Here is a 19767-nt window from a genome sequence, read left to right as displayed (position 1 = left end):
TATATACAAAACTACTGAAAATACAAACATATGTTAAACTGAGCTTTGCTCTTTTATTCGCAACTATTTATCAGCAGTTTTTCCATCAGACCAAGCCCCAAAGAAAAGGAACAAACACACAATTAGCAGAACCTCCAAGACCTCTTCAAACATCTGTCCGCTTATAACGCAGATAAATACCCCAGATACTTCTCAAAAGTCTTCTAGGGATGCTGCCATTGAACATACTAATTTTCCCTGCCAATTGTACATTTTTATGTAATAGAAACTAGGTTGATGTCAAAGAACTGAAAATTACAAACCATATGTCACACCAGAAGCAGCTTATAAAGATTAGCATATTTATAAGACAAAAAATGCATTTTAAATAATGCAAATATGAAAACATCTTTTTATTTGTAAAAGCATTTTTTTCCCCAAATCAAGCTAAAGTTGCTTTTCTACTTCACTTTTATGAGATCAAAGAAATTAGATCCCATCCTCTAGGAAAGATCTTAGAGAGAGTAGTATCTGATACTGTGCAAAATGCCAACAATCAATAATTTATTCTTTCAAACTGTAATACTAGGCTCTGAGCAATAATCCATTTTGTCCAAGATAAAACACAGAAGTCAGTCAATCTGGTAATGGTCATAACAGCCCAAAACATTCCAAGCTGAAAACCACGTAGGGCAAGACTAAACTTAGAACTCTAGTTTTTAGCTGAAATCCAGTATTTTTTACAGAAGCTTAATTTTTCACATTTCTGTCTCAATTCGTTTTGACAAACTTTTTAAAGCAGCACTTTTTAAACTTTTTAAAAGCCCATTCAAAAAATATGAAAAGCCATGCTAATTGAAGATGAACAATTAAAACCATGTGTTTTCAGCAGATGATCAATATGCAAATTAAAATGTTATTAAAACCAAAACTAGTGGACAATTAGCAGGAAATGCTTATCATTATTATGGTCATTAACTCTCAGAGCAGCAATAAAACCAGAATAATATTTGTCTGCCTCCCAGAGACGTGGCTCTCCGCAAAGCTGAGGGACCAACATGAACTTCAATGTATTCCTCACGAATTTTGTTGTATTCCTTCTGCTGCTAATACATTATTTAGCAAACCAAATTTAATGTCAATGTCAAAATGGAATCATAGAATCAGTGAGGTTGGAAGAGGCCTCCAAGATCACTGAGTCCAACTGTTGACTGATCACCTTGACCACCAGATCATGGCACCAAGTGCTTTCCTCGTTTCTGAAACACCTCCAGGGACAGTGCCTCCACCACCTCCGTGGGCAGCCCCTTCCAATGTTTAACCACCCTTCCAGTGAAGAAATTCTTCCTACAATAGCTGGCCAGAGAAAACCATATGCTAGTTAAATATATATTTTACCTAGTAGGAAAATGATTTGTTATACAAGAGTCCTCATAGAAAATTCTCAGAAAAGGTTTTCATAATGTGAGAACTGACTAAAAATAACTTTCAATTAATAATTAAAAACACCAAAAAAAAAAAATTGTAAAACTCCCTTGGATGATGAGGCTGATTTTCCCCATTACTGCGGCATTCATTTTAAAAACCTAAGGCCACGAGTATCAGATTTTTGTATTATTAGCACTGCTCTTTCAACTAGTCAATATAATAAAGTCTCTAGCAAACTCTGGTCAAACATATTCAATGGTGTGGTTCTTCTGTCTCTATAATTCTCTTCACTTCAACTGAGAGCACTCTCACTTTATGATGCACCACTAATAATCTGTAATAGAATTAAATGGATACTTTCCAGGAAGTCAGCAGTACAGCTACAAGAGTATTTTTGTTGCACAGTTCTTTTAACGTACTATTCATAGCTGAGAAAGTACTTTAATTTCCCTAATTAGCTGTTCAGTAATACAGAAATATGCTAATTAAAATCTATTTTTCTTCTCTTAAATTATGTCATGCTGTCAAATAGATACAAAAAATGAATGAACGAGTGATATTTGCAATATCAATGCAATATTGACATTGTGTAAGTGCTCCACCAGCACTTGCTCCAATTATTTTGCCTTGAATGAGTTTGCATTGTTTAATTGTTCAGAACTTAATAAACAATTCTGTAGATGATGCATGAAGAGAAAATAGGATCCAAGATGGTCAAATAGTGATCAAGACACTATAGAAGATAAATGGTGAAGAATCCCTCTGCCATTCTGACCACAGGAGTCAAATCAATCTCTTCTACTGGCAGTGTTACAAACTGGAAGGGTTAAAAAGAGGGGATCCAGGAGATGGTCTGTGCTAAGTAGGTACCATTTTGAAAAAGTTTTTGGATGTGCAATTTTAAAGTGTAAAAACACTAATCCTTGTTTGATGTGCAGAAACCTGTGGCTTCCATGCAATCCCAAAGATTCCATGTTGATTTAGATAAACAGGTCAGACTTCCTGGCACCAGAGTTGCTCCAGGTTGAGAGACAACTGCAAAGGCCTCAGGATCAGAGCAGAGCTCTGCCCTCCACAGCTCCCAGAGACCTGCTCAGAGAAAACCCTCTGCAAGAGCCCACAGCTTTTAGCTGGTTCTCCTTTTGAACTTCTTTTTCCCTGTACCTCACAGCTGTGAGATATGTATTCTATTCTCTGCCCAGGTGGATGGTATCAGGAATTTATAGATAAGAACTCAAGAAAGATCCTTCATTTTCCAACATGGAAAAAGCCATTTATGCAGTATCTCTGTTTTCTCCCACATAGGACATCCGTTCTGCTAACCAATGTCCCCGTGCTAGCCACAAAACAAATAAATTAAAAACCAACCCAACAGCACCAAAAAACTCAAAGGCAGGAAAAAGAAAAAGGAGCAGGGGTAAAGGAAAGCTCTGGGAATGCTTGCTTTCACAGGAAGAAGTTTCTACAGAAACAAAAAAGATACATAATGAAATATCTTGAATTCTATCAGTGATTTTTAAAATCATGGCAACTAGAGGAAATCCTTTTCATTTACTTACTTGCATTTTTCTGGACTGTGAAATACCTAAAAGCTGGACAACTCTAAATATTTGTGTTACTGAGGATTATCTTTCCTTTGGATCTAGTTAAAGGAAAGGCCAGAGCTTAGAATAAATACTGCTTTTTTGAGATTAGGGGATCTACACACCTGGAATAGCCAAGTACAGGCAAATGCAACCCACAATTCAGTATTGCTGTTTCTGTCTGGAACACCTTTGTAAACAACTAGTAAGATTTAAGACTTGGAAAAAATATCTAATTTTATTCAATAGCTCACACATACTTCAGTAGAAAATTGATGGTTATGGCTGTCTTTTACTAAGTTGAGGAGCCATCACACTGCTCTGTGCAACTTGATAAGCAATATTAGTCAAAAGGTACTACATTTTTTTCCTTACTACACCTATGAAGATACTGTCTCATGTCTTGTCTTGTCGGGGTTCAAACAAAATTTCTGTTTAAAAAACTTGTCGTGGTTTTGATCTTGTCAACAACCTGATTCTATTTATTTTCTTAAACCTGTTATACAGAGCCAGATTATGAAATGAAATGAAACAACCCAAAAAAGCAACAAAACAACAAAAAAGCAACAAAACCCCACAAAACTAAAACTGAAACCAAAACATTGGACTCCTTGGCTTTATTAAGAACTGCAATGAAAGCTATATATCTCAAAAGTCAAGGATTTCATCATAAAATCCTTACATTTCAACTGGCTTTTTACCTGGAAAGTGTATTAGTTCCATTACCAATCTGAGGGGACAGACCAATTTTTCAGTTCCTGAAACCTGCTGAAGTACATCCTTTTTCACACACAGAATGCCCCCCACTTGCTTAAGCTCAAAAAAAATTAGATCAGAGTGACAGTAAGAAGCAGAAAGAGTTGACACATTGACACTAAAGAACCACTTTGGAATGAATCTGAGTAACTTCAGTAACACTTATTAATAACCCCCACTGTATACATTGATTCTTCTACCAAACAAGTTTTAAAACCATCGCAGAACAACTGAGGCTTTTAAATGTCTAAAGGAAAATTAAGAATCATGTAACAGCAATACACATCTTTCAAGCTTGTAACTCTTCAAAACTGTTTAAAGCACCATGTCAGAGAATGCTTCTAACATGTAAACTCTACAGAATAAAGGCTAAAATTAAAATAGCTTACTTTTCTACATCTTGTTATTATATTAGTATAATTACATTTGTTATCATGTTCAGCTGAGTCATACAAATCTTAACCTTCCTTTTTATATTAGTTGAGATGGTCATTAGTCTCCTCCTACCGAAAGGGTTCACTGCAATTAACTTAACTTTTGCAAGTTATAAAATGAAAATGTGCGCTATATAAGGGAAAATATAAAACCTTTCTGTGCTACATGAGTATGTAATAATGCACTTCATGTGTTTTCCCACAAATTTAAAAACAGACTTAGTAAGTGACCAGTAGTTATGAGACCATCCTTTAACAAGGACTCAAAGAGAAAAGGCTTCAAAGAGCTTGAAACCTGTTGCCTTTAGCTGTTTCTTCAAAGATGGTATGTCTGAGAGCTCTGAACTCTTTGTTTCTGGCAGAACTGCTTCACACACAGTGATATGAAAAAGCACCGCTAAGTAATTGAAAAACCACAAGTGTTCTGCCTCTAACACGATTACATTTCACAATGCAGATTTATGAGATTCGAGATCTCCATTTAAGATCATACCATTTCATACAGTTTCTCTCAGTCAATATACAAGGTACAAAATGAAAATGCATTTACAGATGCAGTCATTCGCTGGTTTGAGCTGGGGATGAGTCAATTTTCTTCCCAGTAGCTGGTTGGGGGCTGCGTTTTGGTTTTGTGCTGCAAAAAAAATTGCTGGTAACACAGAGATGATTTTGTTATTGCTGAGCAGCCCTTGCACAGAGTGAAGGCCTTTTGGGCTTCTCACCACCCTGCCAGTGAGGAAGCTGGAGGAGCACAAGGAATTAGGATGGACACAGCCTGGACAGCTGACCCAAGGGATATTCCAGACCATCTGGTGTCATGCTCGGCATATAAAGTTGGAGGAAGAAGGAGGAATAGGGGATGTTTGGAATGATGGCGTTTGCCTTTCCCAGCCATCATTAATCACCATTAATGAGCTCTGCTGTCCTGGGGATGGCTGCGCACCTGCCTGCTGAGGGGATGAGGTGAAGGGACACCTTGGCTTGCCTTGTTTGCACACACAGCTTTAGTTTGACCTGGTAAACTGCCTTCATCTCAACCCAAGAGTTTTCTCACTTTTACTCTTCCAATCCTCTTCCCCATCCCACTGGTGGGGGAGGGAGTGAGCGGCTTCATGGTACTCAGTTGCCAGCTGGGCTTAAATCATAACAAGTCATAAACACAAATCATGCCTAGAAATCTGAAATTCAGCAATACATGCATTTAAATCACAAAAATACTCTGTCTACAAAAAACAGAACCATAAAGGAACTTCTGACCAGCATCAGAAATAGGACTTCAGAAGCCTTGAACACACTGAAGACTTCAAAAAACCCCAATATATCAATCACTACAGACAGTTCTTCATATGTACAGTACATTCTACTGCCAACTTACTACATGAGCTCTGAAAAGCTGTGTCTGGTGTTCTATTTGCCTTGATGCAGCATCTAAACAACCAGGCAAACACACGGTTTTTTCAGCATGTAGCTGAATTCTCCAGAATTTCGAGACAGCTAAGACTGCTGGATGTCTGGAAGAGTGACTGAGAGCTGCAAATATGTATGAAGGCAACATTTGCCTTTCACTCAGAATATAAGATTTGACTGAATTATGAGAAAGCTGTATCTGGCAACACTGATACTCGTTTGGGGAGCTTTTCAGTCAGGGAAGGCAGTCATGTCCTCAGGACTGCACTGTACCTCTGTAACTTGTATCTTGTCTTGTACTTATTTACTGTCTTTCCTGAGTTTCATTTATTTATTTATGTAAAATCCCCACTGCCTTTGTCACATGTTAAAAGTTCCAACAGAAGACTTCTGTAACCACACAGATCTGACTGTTAATGAAATGAGTGACAAGTGGGTGCACTGCACGTGCCCAACACCAACACTCACTAATTGGTTATGAAAAATGTGCATTATGCAATAATTTACCAAAGCACCAATGCCTAATCACTTCACGCTGCAAGAAATTTCAAGCAAACATGAGTAATTATGCCATTAGTTTTAATAAAGTGACAGCTAGCACTTACTCCACTCTAGTGAACATTTGCACAGAAGTTGGATTATCAGTGTTTATAATGTCCTGCAGCTCTATGGAACGACACTTAGCACTTAGAACATCAAGAATTCTTTCAAGATTTGTTATGACATTTAAGAACATTTGTTCACATGTTAAGTGTGGAAATCCAAAATTGCTCAGCACCTCCTTTTTTATATACTACATGAAAACTTTGACTTCACTTGTCAATGATATGGATGAAAAGTGTCCATCTCTGCCCATGGATCATTTGCAGAGCCATCTTGTCTTTTCTAAGTGGCTGCTCCAGTATCTTTTTATATACTGGAGTTCAACAATTTGAAAAATATATAAAAAAATTAAGTTTTAGACTTGACCTGGTTTTCCTTAACAGAAGCAATAAGATTTTCACTCTGAGTTTAAACAGGCACAACAGTTAACACTGCAGGTTTTGACTGACACCAGTACACCATAAATATGTCTTTTTCAGGCTTTGGGTAGCAAAGACAGAGCTACATCCAGTATATGAAAGCTGAAAATTATACTCACAAGAAACCTGAATGGGATTGACAAGGCATCATTTTAATTATGATGCATTTACATAGTGAATGTAACGTTAAATTACCAGCACTTAAAATTCTGAGTTTGACATGAGTGCCATTGACTCAGAATCCTCAACTGAAGATTCAGAAAAAGATGCTTAAATATTTGACCCATTAAATGGTAATAATAAGTCGTATATAATTAATTAAATCTGAGTAAGAGTGCTTTCAAAACTCATATAAAGAAACTTGAAATGAAGATGTTAGATACTACATAAACAGCTTGAAAAAAAGTTTTCAAAATACAGATCTTGCTTTGTTAGTCACTGCTGCTTCAAACTTGTTTATGAATGGGAGGTTTATATTGAGAGTCACTTGAAATTTTTCTGCTGATGATTTCATTAAACAATAGCATCACTGGCCTATCTTGTAATTGAATTAAGCTAGAGTCAATTGACCTATTCTCCCATTTCCATGAAACTAAACACCTAAAAGTGAAATTTTAGCCTTGTTCTATGGATAATGAGCACTAGCATGATTAGGCTCTGTGAACAGGAAACACCTTCTCTCAGTCCACTAATTTTATGAAGTTACTATATAAAATATGTGTTCTTTTCAAGCAGGGAAAAAACCCCAGAACAAAACACCGACCTCTTATTAAGAAGAGGTATGCTAAGAATCTTGCATAGCAGTTCCATGAGAGAAGACAACACACAACCTTAAACAAGAAGTTTAAGATAAAAAGAAAATAATCTTTCTAGTATAAATATGGCATTTTAGAAAAATATGGTTGCATATGCCAATGCAAAAAACTAATTTATCAATAATCCACATATTTTTCTTCATTTAAGACACATCTGATGTTGTTCACAAGCAAACAGTTATGTTTTTAAAAACAAAACAAATTCTAAAGAGAAGTGGGAAATTAGTTGATAACATTTATCTTAAAACCTGGTGTTTGAAGCGGCATTAAAATGGTTTTTAATTCCAGCTACTCCATCTTCAAAACAAATCTCACATCTTCGTGGCAATAAAAATAGCAAAAGGTGGAACACAGGAGTTACTATTCTTGATCTCTTGCCTCTTAGATTTATCTAACATTTAAAAAGAAAAGCTGAGATAATCTACCATTAAACAATCTTCCTGCTCATCTGCTTTCAACAAGGCCTCCGGCACAATAAAAGCCCTGCTTAGCAAGCGTCCTAGAAAAACCACTCTGTGCCCAGTGAGAGGATCATGGTGGGATCTGTCCCACATTGCAGGTGTAGAATCAGAGGGTTTAAGTTCCCTTCTCAGCCTGTCCCTAGCAGGAGGCATCACTTGTATGACAACAGCACGGAGGAGGACTAATCTGAGACCAGAAGCACATGGATACAGAGGCTCTGGCAGCCTGAGACAAAGGGATAAAGACAACAGAGGGAGGAGTGAGACACACAGATGGATGTACACACAAACAACAGGACTGCCCTCTCCATTGGACAGCAGTATTTCCAGAGTACTCTCACCAAAGCTACAGGAGAAGGTTTTTTATGCATCACAGCATAAAAAAGTGCCAGTGAGCTTCTCCTCAACAGGGACAGCGGGGAAGAAAGCACAAAGGTTTGCAAATGTTACGTTCACATGATAGGTAGAATCTGGGTTTATTCAACCTCTTGATCCTGAAGGAAACAGTCATGAACAATCTGCAAGAAAAGTTTGTTGTACATCTTCTACAAACACAGATTCAAGAGGACTTAAACTTACCAATACACACATTTAGAAATACTGATGGAGAATTCCCTTCACCTCCTCCCAACCACTTCAATACTCCAGAAATGTGTTCCATGTTATGATAAATGTATTATCTTTGAACTGCAGGTATGGCACTGCACCATATATTTCTTTTCCAATAATCATACACCATTTAGTTACTTCAGAAGTATTTAGTCATGAATGGCCTTTCCACTTCTTGACAGATAAGAAATAAGAAGCAAGGGATATTCATTCCCCAATGCACAAGGAAGACTGCAACGACAGTGTTAGTACTGAGTCAGTGTTTAACACAAATGTTAGGTGAGCAAACAGCACTAGTTTAACAAAATACATTTTTTTCTAAGTGTCTAAACATTTTAAATATTTGCACTATAGTTCCATTATTTCCTTAGCACCTTCCCTTAGAAAGCAAAATTGCTACTAAGTTGATTTCCTATGAACTCAATGCCAAAACCACGTATCAAAGCCACAACATTCTCAGCTAATAAATACACAAAATTTGACAAATATGAGGATGAACGCAGTGTCTACCAGATCTTCTGATTCTTTGTGTAATAATGAGTTACAAACTTCAATTGCAGCCTGGAATCAATATGGGACCCTTCTGGCAGCACATATTGGAGCTATGTTATCATTATTCTCTACTTTCTGGTCCAAGAGAGCTATACCCAACAAATTATTTTTTAGGTAATATGTTAGACCAAGGAGTTTATTAGGAAAAATATATGGCTTTGGGCTTAAAAGACCATAAAGGGGTTTAAAGAGACCTAAGGGACATTGATTTATCTACCAGAATCAACTTTCTCTTTAGGCTGCCACAATAGAGCATGGAAATGAGAAAAACAGGATTAAATAATCACATTATCTGCATAAAAAGCTCTAATACTTTATTGTTTATAAAAATGACACTTTAAAAGATATCTTAATGGCGTGATGTAAGATTGTACAATCCACTTCCACATCTTGCATTAAGTGGTGTTAAAGACTTCCTTTAACTTCCTCCTAATGTTGAGCTCACACCACCCTTTTTTACCTACTGAATCTGGGCATTAGATACAAACACTAAAAAGTAGTACTGGTGGAATTTGCAACTGAAGCTACAAAGTTCCTTTTTTTTTTAAGAAAAAAGTGCTATTCCTATCATCAGCCTACAGAATTGAGACACCAATTTTAATATTACTTAAATTTAGCATCTACCTTACAAACTCAGGTTGGGAAGACTCCACCCAACAGAGGGAGAAACTCACTGAAAAGGTCTTTCAGAGAAAAAACCTAAAGTTAAGTCTTCTAAACCACCTCACCCAACTATTGTCTCCCCATGAGCAGCAGCCTCCACATATTTGTAAGAAGTCAGGCCACGTACATTCCCTTGTGTTTTGTCACAGTCGGAAAATTCCCTCCCAGTTTAAGCTGATCTTACGATGGCTGCCAGGGTCATGCCCCGGCCAGGCTTTCCTGTCACCTCGTTTGCGTTGTCCCTGATGCCTGTGTGACCCCAGTCTGAGCTAGTTCAGGGAGCTGAACAGATGAAAATTAACTTTAAAAATACTCCCCTAAAAAAGCCTAGATCTACATTCCTAATCTTAGTGAGGGTGCCATTTGTATTACACCTCAGGGGCATTTCACTGATAAAACACGATTAGCAACAGACTAGCATCTACTCCAGGAATAGATTTGTTATTTTCTGTAGCAAAGGCAGAACAAAAAATCTCTCTTTGTAAACCAAAAATACAAACGCTCAAGATATGATACACAAATATCACATATATCTAGAAGTCAAGAATCTGTGCCATGAGCAGATCCTATAAACGCAGTCATGCATGTTTAAAAGCAAAGAAGGTGGTATCACTTTAAAATAAAAGGCTCCTCCCTTCTCAGCCATGTCACCCTTTGAACTCAGACTTGCAAGTGCTACATGAGCAAATTCCTACAGAACCTTCTGGGGCTGTGACAATCCAAAGGCCATGACTATAAAGGAATTGCAAAGTCTTGCTTTACTCCACTGGCAGATATAACTTCAGAAACCCCAAGTTCTTTGGGAACAGGCCTTTCCATGAAGTTACATTTTTGTTCTGCATGAGCTCTATGGGTGGTGAAGGGTCATCTTTGAGGCACGTGCAGCAAAGATTCTTTATTCACTAGAAGATACTCACTTGATAGCCAGAAATAGAACCCAAATCTCACCAATTACTTGCTTCCCAGCTGTAATAACTGTAAGTAGTCTAATCCAATGCCATGCTATAGCTGCTAACAGTTCTTCCTTTGGTTCACACAAAAGTCTTCTTGTGCTGAATTTAAAACATTTCAAGAAAATGAAAGATGGAGCCAAGCACTGACAAGAAAACAAAATACTGAAAAACTGATCAGTGGGCAGTTCTCGGTCTCAGTTATGAGTGTGTAGACAGGAAAAATAATAGGTATCAATTTAAAGTTAATCATCATGCACATGCAAAAGGAATTTGCATCAAAGATGCAAAGGCACCTTCTGGCATTTTATAATCTCTGCACAAATCTTATGAAAATTGTTCTATTTCATATGTTTTAACTTCAAGAAAACACAATCTTGAAAATACCAACATATCATCAATTTGTTCCTTAAAAGCTATTTAAATAAATATTATGTATGTACATATGCAGAGGGAAGAGGAAAGGCCTATTTCTCTAATGAACTCAGAATGAACAAGATCCTGCTCCATGGGGAATCGAATTGCCTCTAGTCAGCCCACAGATTCATCACAGCAAAAAGGTCCAGCTGGATGAAATAACCAGTCCATCCAGAATGTGATGTTCAGGTAAAGCTGTACAGAAAGTTGAAAATTCATGGAAATCTTTTCCTTGAGTCAAGAATGTGTTCCAGACTTGTACATGTATAGTGGTCAGAACAATAAGACAATAAAAAAAAAATCCCTCTGAGACATACCAAAGCCCCATCCCTTCACTTAACAGCTTCCTAATAATTCACTTTAAGATAGTTTTTTAGTATTTCTATGGTTTGTTTAAGCAATCTTTAAGATATTAGATAACATTTGCCTTTGTTATTCAAAATGCATGACTATGCACAGAGATGGCAGAACCTTCCAGAACAACTTTTCAAGAACTAGGAGTCATGGACACAGACTTGCCTTCTGTTCTTAAGTGAGGTGAAAGCCACAGAGCAGAACTGCCCCAGCCTCTCTCCACACCCAGGTCACTCCTGGTCTGAGCATCTCCTGGCAGTGCAGGAACACAATGATGATAAACACCCATTACTTATGGTCTCCCTTCAGCTCTAAGAGGACAATTACACTGCACTCTCAGGGAATCAACTGAAACACTGCACTTGGAATGTTAATATTATGTGTTCACAGCTCTTTGAACTTGCTGTAAGAAGTCTTGAGAATAAGTGCTTTTCCAGCAAAACATAAACATATAAAGCAAACCAAGAGTTACCACAGTAGAGAGAGTGAGAAGTCGCATGATCTGGCCACAGAAAACGCCAACTGTCTCCACCTCACTTCTATTTAGACTAGGCCTGGATCTACTCCTCCAAATCAATTGTTTAATTATTATAATTATATACACAAAAAATCAACTGTTTAAAAACTAGCACATACTTAAAATGTTCATCTAAAGAAAAGAAACACAAAAGGCAAAGCCAATACAAAATCTTGAGTTTCCAATAAACAGAAACAGTCTTTTGCAATTAGAAATGGTTCCTTCTACATTTAATTCAGAATCTTTTTCATTCTCCAGTAAGTTTTGCCCTAACATTTCACCATCTCTCCATCCTCCTAACAACCAAATACTCTATGCAAGTTGTTTATCATCTCTGCACTTTATGCAGTTTGAAGTTTGAAGCTTGAAAAGGCTTCTTACACTCAGCAAATTTATAATGCACCAGATCAAATATTTGAATTAAGGAAGTTGGGCCCCAGAAACATTTTTATCTGTCTACTGGGTCATGGCTTCTTTCAAAGCATAATGCATATCAATACCACCTTAAATGTACATTCAGGTATTTGTAGAATTCTGAATACAGATTTGATTAAGTAGCATAAAAAGATTACAGTTCCATTGCTGTAAAACTAAGAAAAATCAGACGAGCTTCTCTTTCTTAATATTTAAAGATACCAGGCTCCTGCTGGAGAAGCTTAAAGATTTGCACTGCTTTTATCTATTTTAAAATCTTTCTGAACAACAGCCATCAATCTGAAGAAATATATTTTCAAAGTATTCTTTCATTCCTCAACAAAAGACAGACATTGGGAAGGTACTTAAATCCATTAAGATGCATGTAGAGTAGCCTTTAGCAACTTCCAACCTATTTAAATAAGCAGAATTTTTCTATTTCCATACAAATATTCCAGTAGTTTAGTAAACATTTTGTACCTCAGTAGGCATCAATGTTTGTTAATCTCATACATAAAGAATAAATTCCAATCCTGCAGGAGCCCTGTGTATTCCCAGGACTCTGCCCAGGCATGCAGTCCCCTGGGCTAGACGTCTCTGCAGGGGGATGTTCCTCTAAGTACAGTAGGCAGCGACTGGGGCCAAATGATTCACTCCTACCATCACCTCACAAATTCTAATTCGATAATTATAGTGATTATCAATTAGCATCTCATCACTATTTGATGACACACGATGACTTGGGGCTAACTAGGATCTTGTACTCACATTTAACAAAAATGCCACGAAAAGAGGGTTGGTGGCAGAAGCCAGCAGGCAGAAAGAGCTGAGTAAACAAAGGAATGTGCAACAGTTTTGGGACTCTTAAAGGTTAATTTTTCTGACAAGGCCCTGTTCAGAGATGGGCCAATGCAGTCACACCCCCAGTGTGAGGGGACCCTGTGTAGATCTCTGGCCATCACAGGAGTGGGAGCACCATTCCCAGCTGTGCTCATGGAACAGGCCACAACCTCTGTCTCCTGTACGTCTCTTCCACCCAGAAGTCACTCCCATGGTGAGAAGGTCTGCACAACACTAAGGTTCGAAGAGAATCCTTTTTTACTCAGGACAACAACCCACTGCACATTTCAGACTAATGAAACTCACTTTAAAAAGGAAAAAGAAATCAAATAAATTTTGTATTGAAATACGTAACGCAACTGCCAGAAGACAGAACAGCTGAAGAGCTGAGCACAAAATGAATTTACAAGTGGTTTTGTCTACAGTTCACTACTAGATCAGCTTTCACATGGATGATCATTCAAGTTTAGAGAATACTCAACCAACCTGTTGCAGCTGAAACTCATTTCTTCCATTCACCTTGCAGTATCTTATACTCAACAACTTTACCTGATCTGTTTCCTACAAATGAAGCACCTGCATTTCAGTATACCTGAAATACTTCTTATGTCTTTAATGCTGGAATAGTTATTATAGAAACATTAGCTGGATATAGCATTGTATTATGATTCATTCAGAAGAGCCATGGCCCATATATTTAGAATGTTAATTTTTTTATCTTACAGAAAGATTGAAGTCATGTAATTCTCTCATGCATATGACCACATCATTCCTTTTAGAAACTTCTATGGCTGTAGCAGAATTTCCATTTTCATGAAGAACTTTTATAGGAATTGTCATCTTCTCTCTAAAGTAAATTTTTGCATTAAAATGATGAATGTCTTAGAATCCATTAGAATTCAGAGTGCAAAAAAGACCCGTAAGTTATAAATTAATACAAATATTGTGAAATCCCAATAAAAGCCCTCTACATTAAGACCTCCACACTAGTTTTTGTGTCAAATAATTCTTAAGGGGACTAACTGTAATCTTCAGCATTATGTAAAAATTAAAATATATTTTGTTTCTGCATTACATAATTGTTTTATCTTTCATTGTTTCATGTCTTCTACGTTTCATACCTTTATCTGCACAAATATTTTTCAGAAATAATGTATCTTATTCTCTTCCCTTCCCCTTCTTGCCTTAAATACTCTCAGTTACTTAAAACTAACTTAGTGTAAGGACTTTATTTTGGGATAGTTTGTATACACTGCACAACTCCCTGAGATATACAGTACCTGAAATTGATACGACTGCAAATGCTGAGTAATCTGAAAAATTATGCTCTACTATGTGCTAAACAAAAGTTTCAATTCACTTTTTATTCCAGTAAAATGGCTAGTTTACTACTGACCATAGAAAAACTGCTTTACATGGCATCTAAAATGATTCCTGAATCCCTGGCACCTAAAACTGCCTTTTATGATACTTTTTTCATTTTAATGTAAAGAGCAAGAATCATCAGCATTTATCTGCCAACATGAAGTTTCATATTGGCACATATCAACAACAACTACCAAAGGAAAAGACCAAAAAGTGATGTGAATTTTAATTTGCAGAGATAATTATGTCAGGTATGGCTTGTTTCAGGATAACAATACCCTGTTAGGGCTTGCAGGCCTCAGCAGAGGTAATTTGGGAATAGCAGTGACAGCATAAACAAAGCACTGAGAAAGGTTTATGAGGGTGGAGTCCATATAAAACACTGGATTAAATCTCTTCTGTATCCTGCGGCTCCAAACTTTCCGAGGATGCAGCAGTAAACCCTGAGCAGACAAACTACAGCAGACTTGGCTTCCAACCCCTCTTCCTCAATGCACGAGCCCCATCCACTTATTACAACTGAATGCACCGTTGTTCCCCGTGAAATACTTGAAAACAAAGAGCTAAAACACAAAGCCCGCTCCCCTTCATGGAGTATTAACTTCCGCTTTTAATAACTAACTCCTGGTCCCACACGATACAGTTCGGCATTGTCCAGCACACCCCACTTCAGCCAGACAATGCACACAGCAATAAAACTCAACCCAGCAAAGAAAGTGAAAGCTGCGTTTGTTCAGCGTGTTATTTGGCGCAGCCAACTGTAATGCTTCTGCCTGCCATTCCTGCCATTTATTGTTTACTTTGTCAAAGGCTTATTAAGAATTAGGCTACATTTGGCAATTTTTTGAGAAGGGAATTTACATGCAAAGTGACTGACACTTGGTATTTAAAGTCTATTGGTCGACTCTGACCCTTCGTTTACAAGTGACTCATTTGACTGCAAGGATCTCTGATGTGGAAATGCTCAGATACGAATCAATTGCAGTTTTTGTCTCGGGTAAATGTTACTTGGCAATCCAAAAGAAATGAACAATGCTGAGACCGAGGCTCGCACAGAATAGTGCTCATATGTTTAAAGAATTCCTTTTACATGCCTGGTTTAGTTCTAGTCGGAGGATTTATGACTCCCCTTCTCCTAATAACTTATCTCAGAGCACAGTGTTTTTAAACACACACACACACAGTCACAGAGACACACACACACACAAAACCAGCAGTTAACTCTTTTGCTGCCTGAAAGAACAGCACAGATGCATTTAAGTAAATTTAAAAAGGAGGTTTGGTGCTGATAGGGATTTTGATTCTCCGTGGGAGGTTGGGATGGGGTAAGGATAGGGCTAGAAAGGGAGAGAAACATGTAGGTACAGTTTGCAAATCCCTGCTCCATAAAGAAACGATTGTGTGTAAGGAACGACCATTCCTACATGAATCAGCTCAGTGCGAATTCTGCAGTTTATCTCTGATAAGGATAAAAGTAAAAGGGTTTCTCTGTACCCGAGCAAGATTCCCTTCCTCTCAGAAGGCAGATGCAGCATTTCTATAAACAAAAACGTCTCTAGCCCTACCTTGTGCCAGTGCTTGCAACATGTGGAGCTGAAGCAACAGAAACGCCCACCATCCCCGACAGAAGATGAAACAGAAGTTTAACTTTATCATCTTTCCGCCTCGCCTGCTATTCCTTCGGGCAATAATTTCACGATCCACCTTTCTTTCAACCGGTATTGCCTCACTGATCCCCATCCGATCCGACTGGCTGCCAGTCCTGACAGCGCTTTGGTCATCGCTCATTCCGCACCCCCGGGCCGGGCTCTCTGTGGAGGGTCGGGAGGCTGTGCCCCGCGCTTTGGGGGGAAGCGAAGCCCCCACTTGCCAGGATCGGCGGGCTCTTTGATTTGTGCTCACTCCGCCTGCAAGCCGAGAGCAGCACTCCGTGTGCCTCCCGCTATGACAGTCGCCACCTAAGTCAATGTTTCTTGTGGAGGTATTGATTGCACCAAAACAACCAGTCAGAAATGTGAAACACATGTTTCTCTGCACTGTCACATCCGATGCCTTCAGCAGAGAGGGAGTAAGTTCATGGGCGTCAGTATTTCAGTAAATCCGGATCCTTCAGCACATCTCAAACAGGGGCAGGGAGAAACTGATCCATTTTAGCCACCAGCAGACAATCCAAAGAGAACCTTTCATACCGCAACGGTGATGGAAACTGTTACCCCCGTCATTTTTATGAAGCGTGGTGAGTTCTCCAGCATGTGTCCCATTCTGTTGTAAAAGCACTGCGATGGAAGTGTTAAATTCTCGTACAAGGAAAAAAAAAAAAAGGCGACAAGGAAAAAAAAAAACTAATTGAAAGTATCTCGTTATTCCTTGCGCTAAGGATTTATTTCAGACAATTTTAAGATTAGCCATGCAGACAGAGTAGTCTCCAGATATCCCCGCAAAGCTCTGCATAGTTTATATTAATCCGATTTTCCTTGGGATACAAATCTCTACCGTCAATAGAAGGGTTTGAAGGGTCCTCGAGCAGGTAAATCGAGCAGCTCTGGCTGTGATTCCAGCTCGCTGTGCAGTCAGTCAGCCACAGGCCAGTGCCGGTGTCACTTGAACTCTCACGTTCACTGGGAGGTAGGGAAAACCTCAGTTGATCCTGTCTCCCTCCTCAAAGGCTGGTGCCGATCCTTTCCTTCCAGGGAGACCACGACAAAAATCACCTCTAACAGGGAAAGCGCTTTTTCTCTGGCCGGTTGTGGACGCAGCAAGGAAGCAAACCCTCAGCTGGACAGTGTCCGGGGCGGGGGGAGCGAAAATCTCCCGAAACAAACAGCAACAAGGTGAAATCCTCCCAGCTCTGCTGAGCCGGGCTCCTGCTCTCCGATCTGATGCAGCCCAGGGATCCCGGTCCTTCCTCCGAGCGTCTCTCCCTCACAGGCGCTGTAAACACAAGGGGGAAAGCGCGATCACAACAGCGGCGGCGGCGGCAATAAAACCCAACCGGAAAAAAAAAAAAAAAAAAAAAAAAAAAGAAAGAAAGAAAGAAAGCGCTGGCGGTTTTTACATTTGAACAGTGCATCGGGTATTGTTTCAGTCCCGCCTTCCGTAAAGGGAAAACTTTCGTGGGAGATTCCCTCCCCCCTTGTTAAAGGAAAGGAAAGAATAGGAGTAGTTATAAAAGAAGCGCACCCGGGATAAAGGCGAGTTAAAAACAAAGCACCTAAGCGCGAAGTTGATCAAACACGAGCCCCGCCGGCTCGCCCCTGCCCCCGAAAGCCTCCTCAACTTTTCTCACCGCCTCAGGCGGCAGCGCGGCGCAACCCTGCCCGCGCCCCCCGCTATCCCCCCGCGCCCACCTCGCCGTCCCCGCCCCGCGTCCCGGCTCTCCCTCGGCTCCCTCCGAACCGGCAGCGGCGCTGCTGGCTCACCTCCCGGCTCCCCGCACGGCTCTCCCGCCCACAGCTCCTCAGCCCACCTTCCCCTGACCTACACCTTACCAGCGGGGCTGGGAAGGGCGGGGGGGGGCGCATCCTGCGCGAGGCTGAGGGGATATCGATGTGTGTGTGTGTGTGTGCGTGCGCGTGTGTGTTTATCTGGAGGCGTGTGTATCTGTACGTGTGTGCCACTGTCGGGACTGGGCGGTGCGGGGCGGGAGGGGGCGGGGGGGTGGTTTCAGTACAGGTTCCGCAGCCGCGGGAGAGGGGACACAAACACCGCCACCCCCATCCCCTCACACGCCGCCGGCGCAGCGGGACCTGCGCTCCCCCCGGCCGGGCCGTTCATTGGGCGGGCGAGCGGGCGGGCAGCGCGCGCGCGCAAGGGGGCCGCGCGCGCCCGCGCAAGGGCGGGAGCGGCGCTGTGTCTCGCGCCCCCCTCTTCCCCCACCACCACCCCGCACGAGCCGGCCTGAGGGGACGCGGCCCCCGGTCGCCGTCGCTTGTCCCCGTCCCCGTTCCCGTTCCCATCCCCGTTCCCGTAGTCCCGGCGGGGCGCTCCGTCGCCGCGTCCCCGCGCTAACAGCGCCCCCTATGCCCGCGCGGCGATGCCGCGGGCGGGGACACACCGGGCCCGCCCGGACAGGCCGGGCCGCCGCCTCCTTATCCCGGGCACGCCGGCGGCGGCCGCGCTTCCCGTGCGCCGGCGGGCGAGGAGCAGGAATGTGGTGACAGAGCCAAGGGAGCCCCGAGGTGCGAGTTAACCCCGTCCCTGCGCGCTGAGGTGTGCGGTGCTGCCGCGTTCCTGAGCGCGGTGCGGTTGTGCCCCTGAGGGCTGCAGGTTGGCAGAGCCAAAGTTGGAGGTTGGCTCTTGCTCCTTCTGCCTTTCTGACAGGCGGTGTGTGATGATGGAGCCGTGCAGCAAACACTGTACATTATCACATCAAACACAAGGTCATTTGTGTTACTAACTGCCGGTGTGATGGGTGTCTGACAGAGGTGTGTTACCCAAGAAAGCACTTTTTTCTCAAGCCTTTGTTATTTTAATACTTTCCCTGGTTCCAACAAGGTGAATGGTTTCCCTGGCAGTGTCTCCTGTGCCCAACACCTGCCCCTCAGGTGCCATTGCATCCGTCAGCATCCAGAGCTGCTGGGCAGCTTTTCCTCCCGACGCTCCGTTTTTATCTCACGGGTACATCTGTCTGCCAGATTCCCTCCTACGCCAGTCCCTGCTTCCTCTAGTATCCAACAGGTTATTAAGTTTTATGACATCTCTTGTCTGCCCACCCTTTATCCCTCTATGTGCCAGCTTGTTCCTGTGTTCAAGAAGTTGCTGTAGTTAAATCCTCCTTATTGTGGCATCTTTTCGTGGTACAAGATATGAGGTGTATTCACCAGCCGCCTCTTCCTTGTGGTAAATAAAGTGAAAATAGCGATTCTGTTGTGCCTCTCACGTCACACTTTCCTTTTTTTTGTGCATGGACCACATTAATAATTATCTACACATATCAGGACTCAGTGCTTATGATTTTCCCTGCAATACGTCCGTTCTGAGAACAATGCAAACTGAACCCAGATTGTGTTCAGAACTGACCTCAAGGAAGTAACAATCTGTTTTTAACTCCCATTGCACCATTAACAGTAGTTATTTTACTGCAGCATGAAAAAAACCCTTTTTATTTAACCCGTAATTTTGGGTGGGACTGATTTACCTTAACTGGAAATGGAAAATATATTTAATTGTGTGTTGGGCAGGTTTTTTTTGGTATTTTTTTA

General features: G+C 40.8%; 1 protein-coding gene across 8 annotated transcripts in view; it reads right to left on the bottom strand.

The window, feature by feature from the left end:
* The window catches only part of SDK1 (sidekick cell adhesion molecule 1), a 387987-nt gene extending 369820 nt beyond the window's left edge, over positions 1-18167 (bottom strand). For 2 of the 8 annotated variants that reach the window (XM_042036828.1, XM_042036829.1), the window contains exon 1: positions 16132-17731. In XM_042036828.1, coding sequence (XP_041892762.1) covers positions 16132-16591 — 460 coding nt within the window. In that variant the 5' untranslated portion in view covers positions 16592-17731. The other 6 variants (XM_042036822.1, XM_042036824.1, XM_042036827.1 and 3 more) reach the window with 6 other exon arrangements.
* Positions 18168-19767: the final 1600 nt, after the last annotated feature.

Source organism: Corvus kubaryi, unplaced genomic scaffold, assembly GCF_017639235.1.
Source record: "Corvus kubaryi isolate FWS band 111438036 unplaced genomic scaffold, C.kubaryi_AGA036_p1.0 37387, whole genome shotgun sequence".
Classification (NCBI taxonomy): domain Eukaryota; kingdom Metazoa; phylum Chordata; class Aves; order Passeriformes; family Corvidae; genus Corvus; species Corvus kubaryi.
The sequence above is the reverse complement of the archived record's forward strand: the minus strand, read 5'-3'. Positions and strand labels throughout refer to the sequence as shown.